The following is a 17,028-nucleotide window of genomic DNA, read 5'->3' on the forward strand; positions in this document are numbered from 1 at the left end:
AACTTAGAACTACTTAAACTTAACTAACCTAAGGACACCACTCACATCCACGCCCGAGGCAGGATTCGAACCTGCGACCGTAGCAGCAGCACGGTTCCGGACTGAAGCGTCTAGAACCACTCGGCCACAGCGGTCGGCTGACGTTGTTTACGTTTGGAAGCAAGTAATATAGCATTTTTATAGAGTCTTTGGATCCAACTGATATTATTCTCTGTATCGTAGGCTGTGAAAATGTCTATCCCACTGGAATGGAAATGTTAAACCAGCACAGCAGTACGTTCTGGTTGTATCGGAGAAAATAATGTCCGGTTATAGCGGAGAGAAAGGATAGTATGAAAATTAAAATATTTGCCTTTTTCCCTTTAATAGACAAAGATGGACAAGACACGGCCTAAATGAGATGAAAACAACATGAAGGAACCCGTAGAGAAAGTCAGATTTCTTGAAATGACAATCGGGGATGTGAATGAGAAATATTTATATATGAAAGGTACTGTAAGCGATAGACTTCAAGCTTAGGGAAAAGTAATGAGGTGGCCATGGAATCTGTTTTAGGAAATAACAACGGTTTATTGCGAACAGAAACAGTATGAATAGAAAACAGTATTATATTATCACGTTCAACATTTAGATATCTAGCTTAACCCTTTGGGTAATTTGTGAGTTCTCATATCCAGTGTTCAAATATACTGAGCAACTGAAAGAAAAACATCGGTTCAATAAGACAAAAATTAAAGTGCTTAAAGATGTTTTCTATGATTTTATGAAAAGTGGCGAAAATTTAAGACTGGGGACAGCTGAATCCATTACTTTGCAACAATCAGCAGGTGTCAGCAAAGAAAAGTTGACAGATTGTTTGACAAGACAGATGAGCTGACTGATGGACATGATGAAGATTGGAGTCACGTACAGTCCAAACAAATGTTTTTCCACCAAGATGACTCTTTTATATATTATAATGTAATATCAGATACAAGCCTATAAGGACTTAGACGACGAAAATGAAAGTGGTGGAAAAATCTGTAGATAATCAACGAACATATGTTCTTATGGCATCGAGTTTTATAATTCCATGAAGTAACGTATCACAGTTTTGTTTAGTGGGAAGGATGTTCCAATACGACCTTCAGAAGGTATTATAATTTGGAAATGGCTTACGTGATCGACGCAAGCCGACCATTAGCAACTGAAAGCACCAATCCACTTCATTCTTTCGTTTCCCAGATTCAGAAGACTTTAAATACTGCGATCCAATACTGCGATCCACGTAGACCTGTTTTATGTTTTCAGAAAGATTTCAGTGTAGTATTTTTTATTGGTCTTTCAGGTGTTCAAGTTCTTGACTGCAGTGGATAACCCTTAAAACGAAAATGCTTAACACGAGAAATCAACACTGCAGTTGCGGCGAAATACTATACGATCTCATGTGTTTTCTTTCTACCACACGGAACTAAATTCATTCTTCTGACGAACAAATCTACAAGTCCTTTCTGCATTGTCGACGTCACCCTTTAGTTAATGGCTTATTTTTTCGTTACATCTAATGAAATAAATAATAGTTGCTATCATTTCTATGTTACCACTTGTCTTTGGACATCGCCATTGTCAAAACCACCTAGTTTTCGAATTCGGTGAGATGCGTGTGACAAAGTTGGTAAATTGTGGACAAAGTCAATGTACTGGGTGATCAAAAAGGTATATAAATTTGAAAACGTAATAAACCACGGAATAATGTAGATAGAGAGGTAAAAATTGACACACATGCTTGGAATGACATGGGGTTTTATTAGAACAAAAAAAAACAAAGCTCACAAAATGTCCGACAGATGGCGCTGGACAACAAAACTGCTACCGTGACGGGTGAGAGGTACGCCGATATGTTACAGAAACGCATCATCCCCAGCCAGGCTGATAAACACCTGCTGGAACGTACGATGTTTATGCAGGATGGCGCTCCACCCTATATTGCTAGACGCGCGTCGTTTGGTGATGATCGTGTGCTCAGCCGCCACTTTCGTCATGCTTGGCCTCCCAGGTCCCCAGACCTCAGTCCGTGCGATTATTGGCTTTGGGGTTACCTGAAGTCGCAAGTGTATCGTGATCGACCGACATCTCTAGGGATGCTGAAAGACAACATCCGACGCCAATGCCTCACCATAACTCTGGACATGCTTTACACTGCTGTTCGCAACATTATTCCTCGACTATTCTGATCAGATGAAGCGCCATCTGTCGGACATTTCTTGAACTTTTGTATTTTTTTGGTTCTAATAAAACCCGATGTCATTCCAAGCATGTGTGTCAATTTGTACCTCTCTATCTACATTATTCCGTGATTTATCCAGTTTTCAAATTTATACTGACTTTTTGATCACCCGGTTTGTTGTTGTGGTCTTCAGTCTTGAGACTGGTTTGATGCAGCTCTCCATGCTACTCTATCCTGTGCAAGCTTCTTCATCTCCCAGTACCTACTGTAACCTACATCCTTCTGAATCTGCTTAGTGTATTCATCTCTTGGTCTCCCTCTACGATTTTTACCCTCCACGCCGCCCTCCAATGCTAAATTTGTGATCCCTTGATGCCTCAAAACATGTCCTACCAACCGATCCCTTCTTCTAGTCAAGTTGTGCCACAAACTTCTCTCCAATCCTATTCAATACCTCCTCATTAGTTACGTGATCTACCCACCTTATCTTCAGCATTCTTCTGTAGCACCACATTTCGAAAGCTTCTATTCTCTTCTTGTCCAAACTGGTTATCGTCCATGTTTCACTTCCATACATGACTACATTCCATACAAATACTTTCAGAAACGACTTCCTGACACTCAAATCCATACTCGATGTTAACAAATTTCTCCTCTTCAGAAACGATTACCTTGCCATTGCCAGTCTACATTTTATATCCTCTCTACTTCGACCATCATCAGTTATTTTACTCCCTAAATAGCAAAACTCCTTTACTACTTTAAGTGTCTCATTTCCTAATCTAATCCCCTCAGCATCACCCGATTTAATTTGGCTACATTCCATTATCCTCGTTTTGCTTTTGTTGATGTTCATCTTATATCCTCCTTTCAAGACACTGTCCATTCCGTTCAACTGCTCTTCCAAGTCCTTTGCTGTCTCTGACAGGATTACAATGTCATCGGCAAACCTCAAAGTTTTTACTTCTTCTCCATGAATATTAATACCTACTCCGAATTTTTCTTTTGTTTCCTTTACTGCTTGCTCAATATACAGATTGAATAACATCGGGGAGAGGCTACAACCCTGTCTCACTCCTTTCCCAACCACTGCTTCCCTTTCATGCCCCTCGACTCTTATAACTGCCATCTGGTTTCTGTACAAATTGTAAATAGCCTTTCGCTCCCTGTATTTTACCCCTGCCACCTTCAGAATTTGAAAGAGAGTACTCCAGTTAACGTTGTCAAAAGCTTTCTCTAAGTCTACAAATGCTAGAAACGTAGGTTTGCCTTTTCTTACTCTTTCTTCTAAGATAAGTCGTAAGGTTAGTATTGCCTCACGTGTTCCAACATTTCTATGGAATCCAAACTGATCCTCCCCGAGGTCCGCTTCTACCAGTTTTTCCATTCGTCTGTAAAGAATTCGCGTGAGTATTTTGCAGCTGTGACTTATTAAACTGATAGTTCTGTAATTTTCACATCTGTCTACACCTGCTTTCTTTGGGATTGGAATTATTATATTCTTCTTGAAGTCTGTGGGTACTTCGAGTGTCTTATACATCTTGCTCACCAGATGGTAGAGTTTTGTCATGACTGGCTCTCCCAAGGCCATCAGTAGTTCTAATGGAATGTTGTCTACTCCCAGGGCCTTGTTTCGACTCAGGTCTTTCAGTGCTCTGTCAAACTCTTCACGCAGTATCGTATCTCCCATTTCATCTTCATCTACATCCTCTTCCATTTCCATAATATTGTCCTCAAGTACATCGCCCTTGTATAAACCCTCTATATACTCCTTCCACCTTTCTGCCTTCCCTTCTTTGTTTAGAACTGGGTTTCCATCTGAGCTCTTGATATTCATACAAGTGGTTCTCTTCTCTCCAAAGACCTCTTTAATTTTCCTGTAGGCAGTATCTATCTTACCTTTAGTGAGACAAGCCTCTACATCCTTACATTTGTACTCTAGCCATCCCTGCTTAGCCATTTTGCACTTCCTGTCAATCTCATTTTTGAGACGTTTGTATTCCTTTTTGCCTGCTTCATTTACTGCATTTTTATATTTTCTCCTTTCATCAATTAAATTCAATATTTCTTCTGTTACCCAAGGATTTCTATTAGCCCTCGTCTTTTTACCTACTTTATCGTCTGCTGCCTTCACTACTTCATCCCTCAGAGCTACCCATTCTTCTTCTACTGTATTTCTTTCCCCCATTCCTGTCAATTGTTCCCTTATGCTCTCCCTGAAACTCTGTACAACCTCTTGTTCTTTCAGTTTATCCAAGTCCAATCTCCTTAAATTGCCGCCTTTTTGCAGTTTCTTCAGTTTCAATCTGCAGTTCATAACCAATAGATTGTGGTCAGAGTCCACATCTGCCCTTGGAAATGTCTCACAATTTAAAACCTGGCTCCTAAATCTCTGTCTTACCATTATGTAATCTATCTGATACCTTTTAGTATCTCCAGGATTCTTACAGGTATACAACCTTATTTCATGATTCTTGAACCAAGTGTTAGCTATGATTAAGTTATGCTCTGTGCAAAATTCTACAAGGCGGCTTCCTCTTTCATTTCTTCCCCCCAGTCCATATTCACCTACTATGTTTCCTTCTCTCCCTTTTCCTACTGACGAATTATTTAAGTATACTATCGAAACATCTGAAGAAATTCATTGAGTCACTTTCAAGTTTTTCGTTTAACATTTATCTTCATATTTTCTGTAATGTGAATATATGTCCACTTGTTGCAGCAAATCCATTGTATGTCCTTTATTTAGTCGGTGGAGTATTTTGACATTTTGCTCTATTTTTCCAAATAGGTGTCGTGCATTATGTACAAGTGTTGCTATGGCTGATGTAGTGTGTCTGTTGAGTGTGCAGGCTTTTATGTGTGCTTGTGTACCTAATGTTGAAATTATGGCCTGTTTGTCCTAGGTAGAACATGGAGCATTCCTGTAAGGCACGTATAGCTTCGGCCTGGTCGTGGTCTGTGACGTCACCAGAGCTTCGCCCAGCAAGAGTGTTTTCCATCACGTGACCAGATCTGATGTTTAAGCTTTAATTACATAAAAATAACAGATCTCTTGTGAGCATATTGACCGCTAGTGCTACTTGAATATTATAATCACAATAACAACAGTCAGAACCATATTTTTAACCCTTAACTACTGTGGTCTTTCACAGGAACAGTTACTACGAAGGGGTCTCACAGATCGCATTTTTACATTTTATATAACAAACCAGAATTTTGTGAATATATATACTTTCTTGATTTTCAGTCATGCATTACACTTCTCAGAGGTAGACTTTGTAGAAATTTGTTTTTTTTTTTAACAATGCAGTATTTTAAACGCTTCGACAATTAAAACAAAGCAAAATTTGGAGTATATTTTTATTTTATGAGTTACGAAAATAGCAGCAAATAGTTAGCTCTCTACTCACACACAGATTATCACCAGAGAGATTATATTACAAATTGTCAATAGTCAGTTTCCACCTACAAACACTTCACGCAGACCTTCCTGGAACACTTCAAACAAATCAGAACACCACACTGTTGACACGGATATCTTGTTTTCCTCTTCAGACGACGAGGGCAAAAGGCACACATTTTTCGATTTTCGAATTCTTCTTTCAGTGTCTGAGGCTCATCTTGTAAGTGCAGTATTCTTGTGATGGTGTCACTCAACTCTCGTGGCAAACATCCAGTAGAAATTCTACGCTTCATTTGAGGTTCAACTAGGTCTCTTGCTAGAGTCTTCATGAAGCTCAATCCCGACAATACTTCTGCCTTTGGATAAGCTCGATGTACCGTATAACAATTTACACCGCAAGCAACACCCACTAATGTGAAGAAAATGGCGAAAGGCCATCTTCTTGTCCGGCGACTTGACGAATAAGCTTTGGTCGGGACACTCCACGCCACCTTTTGTTGTGTTATAAAACAGGATGATCTCAGGTTTTCCTGATTCAGGATCATTGTTTACTGGATCAGTATTGCAGCTTTGGACTTCTTGGGCACAAAGGAAACCAGCCATGTCTTCTGTAACACTGTAAAGTCTTCACACCACGTTTCTTATTAGGTAAGAAGTTCTGTGGGATCTTCTCCTTTTCGTTCATTTTCGGTGTACCAAAGTATGTGAGACCTTTTTATTGAAAGTTCATGGACTGATGAGTAGCAGTTGTCACGTGTAACGTGTAACGTGTAACACCAATTGAAGAACAGCCTGTGTGGGGACTCTGTGACCTTTCTCATGGCTGGGAAGGGTGTGACCGTCGCTGCCTTTCCCAGAATGAATGACTGCACTGTACAAGTAATTTGTACGAGCGTCAGTCAAACACTGAACTTTCACGCCATACTTTGCCAGTTTGTTTGGTATGTACATTCTAAACCCGCACCTTCCACGAAAAGGAACAAGCATTTCATCGACACACACTGTTGCACCTACAGAGCAGCAAAGTCGACTGTTTTTGATGAAACACAGAAAGATTTGTGAAATTGCTGCTGATTTGTCTATTTTCTTTCTTTCTTCGCTATCATTTGGATTGTCAAATCGTAACGCAGGCAATAAAAAAGTAAAATCTTTCTTTGCTAACAGTGCCTGTTACATCGGTTGAAAACAAGCTGTAAACAGACTCGTTCCCCGACTTGAAAATGGCCGAATACACTGAAAGGTGGCTACACTGAGCCACAGCGCCAGAGATTGCGCCAAAGAGTTTTATTCAGCCGCCTCCACTGGCAGTGCTTGTCGAGATGTGGCAGTAGGGAGTGCTTGTGCAGATCTTGCTGAGAGGATATTGATAGCTGTGCTATTTGTGGCCATGTTGTATGCAGTTGTTTGATGGGCTAGACAGCAGATGTTGTTCGAATGGAGATATTGTAATGATCAGAGTGCTTTTCGTCAATATACAGGGTGATTCAAAAAGAATACCACAACTTTAGGAATTTAAAACTCTGCAACGACAAAAGGCAGAGCTAAGCACTATCTGTCGGCGAATTAAGGGAGCTATAAAGTTTCATTTAGTTGTACATTTGTCGGCTTGAGGCGCTGTTGACTAGGCGTCAGCGTCAGTTGATGCTAAGATGGCGACCGCTCAACAGAAAGCTTTTTGTGTTATTGAGTACGGCAGAAGTGAATCGACGACAGTTGTTCAGCGTGGGGCACTGAGAATCCGCGGGAAACAACTCAGTATGAACGTGACTCGCCTAAGGTGAACGTTTTCTGTGCCATTTCAGCCAATAAAGTTTTTGGTCCCTTTTTCTTCGAAGGTGCTACTGTAACTGGACTACAGTATCTGGAGATGTTAAAGAATCGGCTGTTCCCTCAGCTCGAACAAGAAGCACAACAATTCATATTTCAGCAGGATGGAGCGCCACCACATTGGCACTGATCTGTCCGTAACTACCTGAACGTCAACTACCCGAGGCGATGGATCGGCCGCCAGGCAGCCCGTGACAGAGCACTTCATCACTGGCCTCCAAGAAGCCCTGATCTTACCCCCTGCGATTTTTTCTTATGGGGGTATGTTAAGGATATGGTGTTTCGGCCACCTCTCCCAGCCACCATTGATGATTTGAGACGAGAAATAACAGCAGCTATCCAAACTGTTACGCCTGATATGCTACAGAGAGTGTGGAACGAGTTGGAGTATCGGGTTGATATTGCTCGAGTGTCTGGAGGGGGCCATATTGAACATCTCTGAACTTGTTTTTGAGTGAAAAAAGAACCTTTTTAAATACTCTTTGTAATGATGTATAACAGTAGGTTATATTATGTTTCTTTCATTAAATACACATTTTTAAAGTTGTGGTATGCTTTTTGAATCACCCTGTATATGAAGGTAAAAAAAATTCCTTTTTTTTTTAATTATCTCAATGTCTTAAATAATGCGTCATTACAGGTTCAGTCAACAAAGCACCTGGCTTGTGTTCTTGTATTAGAGTGTAATTCTGGTTTCCTTACGCAATTATAGTATTTCTATTTTTTTTATTACTTCAGTATAAATGGTATTTAAAATTTCTTGTCTTATTGAAGAAGAACCGTGCCAGATGTGTACGTTGAATCACACTTCCACACACAGAACAATTACACTTGTGCTTTGGTTTCGTACGTTTTATAGTTGCTGGGGACTTAATTAATTAATTGTGTTAACGGAAATTTTCATTTCATTCTTTGTTGTTGTTCTATGCAGTCAGATTGCGTACAAATACTAGTCAGGGCCAACCGTTTACGAGACTTCGTAATCGGACTGACAGCTACTAAAAATTAAAAGTATTTGCATTTGATATTTATATAATTAAGCCCCCATGCAACATTAACAGATCAATTAGAGCCTTCAATTCAGTGACATCAACGTCTTGTAGATAGGATAAGCGATCTTTAACATACTGCGCTCTAAGCTTACATATTTTCAGATTTGTCCATCCAATGATTTCGTCTGGAATTCCTGGTGTAAAGAACAGTTTCCATACTTCCAAAACAGCAGGGTTTTCTCTTAGAACTTTTCGCCATCTGTCGCAGTACAGGAAGCTGCAAGACGATGTTGTGTTGCCCTGTTCTTACGTTAGCTCATCGCTGCTTCTTTTGTCCATCGAAAACATCTGTTCTTACTGAAGAAGTAAGCTCCACATGTTCATCACTTTCAGTTTCCTGCTCTGAATTAGTGTCGTGATCACTAAATATCTCAAAATCAAGATCATTGTCGCTGTCATCAAAGTCTTCATCCGAAGAATCAATGGGGCGATCTTGAACATCCACATCCGTCTCACATAACACACGTTGCATAGAAGGTCCAGCTTTCCCTGCCAAGGAGAAACAGTACCATTCAACAAAAACGCGGCACGCAAACACTATGGAACGGCTGTGAGACCTCTCAAGGCTAATAATTACGAAACAAGGTGCAGAAAGAATGCTGGCACGTGAAGCTTGTCAGCCAATAGGAAGGTAGACGGAAGAGACCATTTGGCTTTGCACGGGTGTGAGAAATATCTCGACACATAAATCTGTAGCGGTCTGAGACACGGTCGACAGTAGTTAAGGGTTAAGACAGGAAAACAGCCTATTGTTACGTAACAATTGTACTGCGTCCTGTCAGATTCAATAGCTCAAGCAGAAGTGGTCGAGTTGAACAGCGGAACTGAAACGTCGCGGACATGCGTTCCTATTCTAACAAGGGAACCTCCCCATCGCACCCCCTCAGATTTAGTTATAAGTTGGCACAGTGGATAGGCCTTGAAAAACTGAACACAGATCAATCGAGAAAACGGGAAGAAGTTGTGTGAAACTATGAAAAAAATTAATAAAATATACAAACGGAGTAGTCCATGCGAAGATAGGCAACATCAAGGACAATCGTAGTCAAGGACCGCCGTGGTCTCCTGGTTAGCGAGAGCAGCTACGGAACGAAAGGTCCCAGGTTCAAGTCCTCCCTCGAATAAAAATTTTATTTTTTATTTTTAGTTTATGTGACAAACACTTTTTTGGGAGTGATTATCACATCCACAAGGAAACCTAAATCGGGCAAGGTAGAAGAATCTTTTTACCCATTCGCTAAGTGTACAAGTTAGGTGGGTCGACAACATATTCCTGTCATGTGACACACATGCTGTGGTGTCACCGCCAGACACCACACTTGCTAGGTGGTAGCTTAAATCGGCCGCGGTCCATTTAGTACATGTCGGACCCGCGTGTCGCCACTGTGTGATCGCAGACCTAGCGCCACCACAAGGCAGGTCTCGAGAGACGATATAGCACTCGCCCCAGTTGTACGAGGAGATTGCTAGCGACCATACGGACGAAGCCTTCCTCTCATTTGCCGAGAGACAGTTAGAATAGCCTTCTGCTAAGTCCATGGCTACGACCTAGCAAGGCGCCATTAGCCTTACCTACTTTGAGAGTTATAGTATAAATGTCTCAAGAAGAATGCTGTAGTCATCAAATAATAAAGTTAAGTATAAAGCAGCTACGTACTTTTCTTGCTACCATTCAATAGTTATCCTGTTCCAGAATTGACGCCCGTCGGCGTGAGTGTGTACGCGTGCCTTTCTATCGGCTACCCGTCACTGTGGACTGGCTGCCTTGTCAGTCCACTTCACATGCCGTCACCAGTGTTGTATAGAATGTATCAGACGTGTTTTCCTGTGGAGGAATCGGTTGACCTATGACCTTGCGATCAAATGTTTTCGGTGTCCATTGGAGAGACACGTCCTTTCGTCTACTAATCGCACGGTTTTGCAGTGCGGTCGCAAAACACAGACACTAAACTTGTTACAGTGAACAGAGACGTCAATGAACGAACGGACAGATCATAACTTTGCGAAAATAAAGAAAGTAAAATTTTGAGTCGAGGGAAGACTTGAACCGAGGACCTCTCGTTCCGCAGCTACTCACGCTTACCACGGGACCACGGCAGTCCTGAGTTCACATTTTCCTTGATGTTGTATATCTAGCGCATGGACTACTCAGTTTGTACATTTTGCTTATTTTTTTCATAGTTCCAGACAACTTCTTCCTGTTTTCTCGATTGATCTGTGTTCAGTTTTTCAAGGCCTATCCACTGTGCCAACTTATAACTAAATCTGAGGGGGGTGCGATGGGGAGGTTTCCTTGTGAGTATTGTGTACTCGCTCCCTTCTACAAGTCCCAGAAGTTCGCAACGGGAATTTTCCGAACACCCTGTACTTCAGAACTGCCCGTTGCCTCAATACAGGGCGATAATTAATCCGTTACGGGGCAGTGTGCGAGCGAAAGGCACGTGCTCAGACAGACAGACAGACAAGTGCTGAGAGGAGAGAGCTTAAGGCCCCCCTCCCCCCCCCCCCGCCCCCCGCCCACGCAAACACGCGACAACAAGCAAGCTGACAAACACGGTTTTCGTCCGTCGCTCCGTGCCTTATCGGGAACGCTAGCTGCAGTAGCGGATCTCGCGAGGACGTCTGTCTTATCTCTTCTGGCAAGAGAGAGGCTGGCAACACCTGCAGCAGGAAATGTGTCGAAAAAGATCTACGAGAACTGGTATTTGGCTTCTCGGTTGGAGATGAAACAAATAGGTGTTTGATTGGTTTTGGAAATTCAACCCCTGAGAGGGTGCAACAGGGTCAGACTGGTTCAGTGACTCATCATCTGCCGACCTGTAATGTTATGTGTGCCTCGCTGCTTTCTTTTTCCTTAACTAATTTGTGCCCGATTTTATTCTGAGAAGCTCAGTAATGTATGTAAATACCGAAAATGTAAGTGTGATTCAAAAACTACTTGAAGTGAAGCGCAGCTGTACAGCAAGAAACTCTTTAGCGCGCAATCCCCGTACCGATAGTATTAGAGAATCTTTGAGTATGGACTCTAAAAAAAAAGACAATTGATTTTATTAAAAAAAGACTGTTCATCTGTATCTTGTGGAAAGAGGACGTGTTGCTAGGTCATCGCTCAGAACGTATTGTTACATTTAATTTAAATTGATATTTTAGTGATAAAACAGAGTAAAGTATGTGTAAGAGTTGCCAAACATTTATGTATAAAAAAATTTTCTGGAAGTGAAGAATAGAAATGTCTTGTTTTTGGAAAAGGAGGTGAACTTCATTGTTGTCGCCGTCTATTAATTGACAGAATTGTAAGTGTACAAAGTTCACCAAAATACCGGAAAAGAAATGCATTCTCTATGGTTTTCATTCAATAAGTAACAACCTCTAATAATTTCTTAATTACAGTAATTGGATTATGTTCTTGTACAATAGTATGGTGCTAAACTCCACTGACCAATTTTGGTGTACCAGGGACGTGTAGTTTCAAGGAAGTTTGTGTGTCAAGCAGTCTCCTTTTCACACGAAAAGCAGACTGCTGTTTGATCTTACTTACTTAACAACAGTGGTCCCTTAGGTATGAAAAACTACGAAAACTTGGGCTCAAAGCTATCCGCAATACGGCCAAGTAACTAACAGAGTCGTATTTTAAAGAACAATAACTTCCTCCAAATTGCAATACGTCACCAACTGATGCAGAACCTGATCATTCAAGGAGGTAGCAACCAAAAATTCAGGTACCAGTTAGACTTGAAGTAAAAATCTCAGTCAAAAATCAATCTCTCTCTCTCCAAACATACATATAAATATTGATTTTATTAAAAAAAAGTCATTTTACAACCCCAAGCTGCTAAGGATAGGAAATACAGAGTGTATACGACCCGGAACAACCGGGAGATCCGGGAAAAACCTGGGAATTTTTTTCATTAGGGAGAAAACCGGGAAAAAACCGAGAATTTTTTTAGAATTCCGGGATATTTCTTTGTTTTAGTTTCCAGTTAAATTTTTTGTTATTTTTGACTGGTAAGAAATAATACTCTAACATAGAATATTACTGCATTCTGCTACTGCAAAATAATACTGCAGCAATAAAACATGAACGAGAGAAAAAAACTAAAATAAAAGTTGGAAAGGAAATGCGCCATGTAGACAAAGAAACACAGTGCTCGTACAAGCGTTTTGCCAGTAGCAAAATGTGTAAAAGGCTTTAGGAAGACTATGCAGTGCTACATAACAACAAATTGCCTCCGATGAGCATGACGTCACAACTGTCAACATTAGATTCTTGTGAGCAGTTGCGAGCGGGCTCATGTGCATGCGCAGTTGAGTCGCGGCATGTGCTTTCTGTTAGCTGTATAAGCGAGCAGCAAGATGACAACCGGAGAAATGTTACTGGCGGGCGGCGCAAGCTGCCATATTCACTGGGAGCAAACCGGGGTATCTGCCTCGGGAGGCAATTTCAGTCAAGCATTAACCACCTTGCGGAACAATGAAGTTATTTTCGTCGGTTTTGCAAAAGAAACATGGTTTTATTAATCTTTTCCGCTGAGGCAGTCAATTTATTTGAAACGAAGTGTATAATTCCACACTGTGGGCTACTTTCAACTGTTCGCTGCATTTTGAAAGAGCATGTTTTCATCTTCTAGCACGTACGGCATTATGCGATAATAAAGAACCAAAAATGAGATAATGCAGTACTGGTAGTCCAAGAAAATGTACAACCGAATTTGTACTTAGGAATGTGCGCTTCAAGCCGAATTATGCATTTTGGTATGGTTCACGAAATTCGTCTGACGTCTTGTTTCTGTTATGACATAATGTAAGATCTTCTAATGTTTTACACCTACGAACATACGGGCTTCCTGCGTCATCGTAGCTGCGCAAGCGCGGTCAAGCCTCTGGCAACTGCTGGAACAAACCTCTTTCTGAAAGGTCGCGCGGAAAATTTTGCGAATGATTGATTGAAAAGCGTTACTTTCAAAGTAAATTTCCTTTTACGCGAGATGAAATACGTGCGAGAATGTGCTATGAATTTCTTATTCTTAAATCACAGAGCGTTTGAGACTCTCATTTAAAAATCAACTGTTTGAGGACGGTCATTTAGTAAAAATTTCGAGCCCAGAAGATCAGACATTCCTGTCGGTATTAAAAATTTTAATGACACATTTGTGTCATGCATCTTAAAGTGTAACAGAAAAAGATCAACATTTTACGTGAAAGTTTACTTTCTCTTGCATTGGGAAGTACCCCCTGCTATGCACTTCACAGTGGTTTCCGGAGCAGTTACTTACATGAAGTGTGTGCCTTGATCTTTATTACCCAGTACTTTTGTTGTTGCAGAGAGCAGACACGATTGGAACCTCTCAGCTTCCCATGCACTGAGGGTATACGGGGCAGGCAAGAGAACCGTGTGTATGGATATAAAGGCAGTGAAAGGCACGTTCTACCACACATCGTCACTGATGGTCCAGGCACACAAGGCGATGCAGCTGGATTATGAGTTAGGACGGTACGTACAAAGAGCAAACCATGGTTACGGTAAACTGGTGGGTACTCACCGAGCGTCGACCCCAGCTGGGAGTAGCCGTTCACTGCCGCCTGCAGCTGCATGTTCTGGACCTGGTGGTGCTGGAGCTGGAAAAACACAAACACTCATGCTGCTATGTAAGTCTGCAGGCTTTCATGGCGCTAGTCACTCACTGGTGATGAAGTCTTCCGAGTTGTGAGGCCACGCCGTATTAGCCACAAGCTTCTTCACTGCTCGACGTTTTCTGTCCATCCGCCGCGGTCCTCTTCGCTCTTGGACTGGCGTCTCTGGATGAATGAGTGTTCAGACATCCGGAGACGCGAGTGGAATACTGAGGGAGATTGCAGCACATGGACCGAAACGTCGAGCAGTGAAGAAGCTTGTGGCGAATATGATGTTGCCTAACAGCTCGGGGGATTTTACCCTGAATCATACTACCGTCTCTGCTAACGAAGCTCAGGGCCAAATGTCTCACGAAATAAGCGTCAAACGAAAAAACTACAAAGAACGAAACTAGTTTGAAGGGGGAAACCAGATGGCGCTATGGTTGGCCCGCTAGATGGCGCTGCCATAGGTCAAATGGATATCAACTGCGTTTTTTAAAATAGGAACCCCCATTTTATTACGTATTCGTGTAGTACGTAAAGAAATGTGAATGTTTTAGTTGGACCACTTTCTTCGCTTTGTGATAGATGCCGCTGTAATAGTCACAAACATATGGCTCACAATTTTAGACGAACAGTTGGTAACAGGCAGGTTTTTCAAATTAAAAACACAACGTAGGTACGTTTGAACATTTTATTTCGGTTGTTCCAATGTGATACATGTACCTTTGTGAATTTATTTCTGAGAACACATGCTGTTACCGCGCGATTACCTGTAAATACCACATTAATGCAATAAATGCTCAAAATGATGTCCGTCAACCTCAATGCATTTGGCAATACGTGTAACGACATTCCTCTCAACAGCGAGTAGTTCACCTTCCGTAATGTTCGCACAAGCATTGACAATGCGCTGACGCATGTTGTCAGGCGTTGTCGGTGGATCACGATAGCAAATATCCTTCAACTTTCCCCACAGAAAGAAATCCGGGGACGGCAGATAGGGTTAACGTGCGGGCCACGGTATGGTGATTCGACGACCAATCCACCTGTCATGAAATATGCTATTCAATACCGCTTCTACCGCACGCGAGCTATGTGCCGGACATCCATCATGTCGGTAGTACATCGCCATTCTGTCATGCATCGGTAGAACATTAGGTAGCAAATCAGCATACATTGCACCATTTAGACTGCCATCGATAAAATGGGGGCCAATTATCCTTCCTCCCATAATGCCGCACCATACATTAACCCGCCAAGGTTGCTGGTGTTTTCCGTTGCCCAATGGTGCATATTATGCCGGTTTACGTTACCGCTGTTGGTGAATGACGCTTCGTCGCTAAATAGAACGCGTGCAAAAGATTTGTCATCGTCCCGTAATTTCTCTTGTGCCCAGTGGCAGAACTGTACACGAAGTTCAAAGTCGTCGCCATGCAATTCCTGGCGCATAGAAATATCGTACGGGTGCAATCGATGTTGATGTAGCATTCTCAACACCGACGTTTTTGAGATTCCCGATTCTCGCGCAATTTGTCTGCTACTGATGTGCGGATTAGCCGCGACAGCAGCTAAAAACACCTACTTGGGCAGCATCATTTGTTGCAGGTCGTGGTTGACGTTTCACATGTGGCTGAACACTTCCTGTTTCCTTAAATAACGTAACTATCCGGCGAACGGTCCGGACACTTGGATGATGTCGTCCAGGATACCAAGCAGCATACATAGCACACGCCCGTTGGGCATTTTGATCATAATAGTCATACATCAACACGATATCGACCTTTTCCGTAATTAGTAAACGGTCCATTTTAACACGAGTAATGTATCACGAAGCAAATACCGTCCGCACTGGCGGAATGTTACGTGATAGCACGTACTTATACGTTTGCGACTATTACAAAGCCATGTATCACAAAGCGAAAAAAGTGGTCCAACTAAAACATTCATATTTCTTTACGTACTACACGAATATGTAATAAAAAATGGGAGTTTCTACACTACTGGAAATTGAAATAAGAATACCGTGAATTCATTGTCCCAGGAAGGGGAAACTTTATTGACACATTCCTGGGGTCAGATACATCACATGATCACACTGACAGAACCACAGGCACATAGACACAGGCAACAGAGCATGCACAATGTCGGCACTAGTACAGTGTATATCCACCTTTCGCAGCAATGCAGGCTGCTATTCTCCCATGGAAACGATCGTAGAGATGCTGGATGTAGTCCTGTGGAACGGCTTGCCATGCCATTTCCACCTGGCGCCTCAGTTGGACCAGCGTTCGTGCTGGACGTGCAGACCGCGTGAGACGACGCTTCATCCAGTCCCAAACATGCTCAATGGGGGACAGATCCGGAGATCTTGCTGGCCAGGGTAGTTGACTTACACCTTCTAGAGCACGTTGGGTGGCACGGGATACATGCGGACGTGCATTGTCCTGTTGGAACAGCAAGTTCCCTTGCCGGTCTAGGAATGGTAGAACGATGGGTTCGATGACGGTTTGGATGTACCGTGCACTATTCAGTGTCCCCTCGACGATCACCAGTGGTGTACGGCCAGTGTAGGAGATCGCTCCCCACACCACGATGCCGGGTGTTGGCCCTGTGTGCCTCGGTCGTATGCAGTCCTGATTGTGGCGCTCACCTGCACGGCGCCAAACACGCATACGACCATCATTGGCACCAAGGCAGAAGCGACTCTCATCGCTGAAGACGACACGTCTCCATTCGTCCCTCCATTCACGCCTGTCGCGACACCACTGGAGGCGGGCTGCACGATGTTGGGGCGTGAGCGGAAGACGGCCTAACGGTGTGCGGGACCGTAGCCCAGCTTCATGGAGACGGTTGCGAATGGTCCTCGCCGATACCCCAGGAGCAACAGTGTCCCTAATTTGCTGGGAAGTGGCGGTGCGGTC

At 42.5% G+C, this 17,028-nt stretch overlaps 1 protein-coding gene across 1 annotated transcript in view; it reads right to left on the reverse strand.

Moving 5' to 3' along the window:
- Positions 1-17,028, reverse strand: part of LOC126426617 (forkhead box protein D3-A-like) — a 587,591-nt gene that overhangs the window by 39,609 nt on the left and 530,954 nt on the right. Inside the window, exon 12 of the mRNA XM_050088507.1 lies at positions 14,032-14,107. Within this exon, the coding sequence (XP_049944464.1) occupies positions 14,032-14,107 (76 nt within the window). The remainder of the gene's footprint in view (positions 1-14,031; positions 14,108-17,028) is intronic.

The sequence above is a fragment of the Schistocerca serialis genome, chromosome 11 (genome assembly GCF_023864345.2).
Source record: "Schistocerca serialis cubense isolate TAMUIC-IGC-003099 chromosome 11, iqSchSeri2.2, whole genome shotgun sequence".
NCBI lineage: Eukaryota > Metazoa > Arthropoda > Insecta > Orthoptera > Acrididae > Schistocerca > Schistocerca serialis.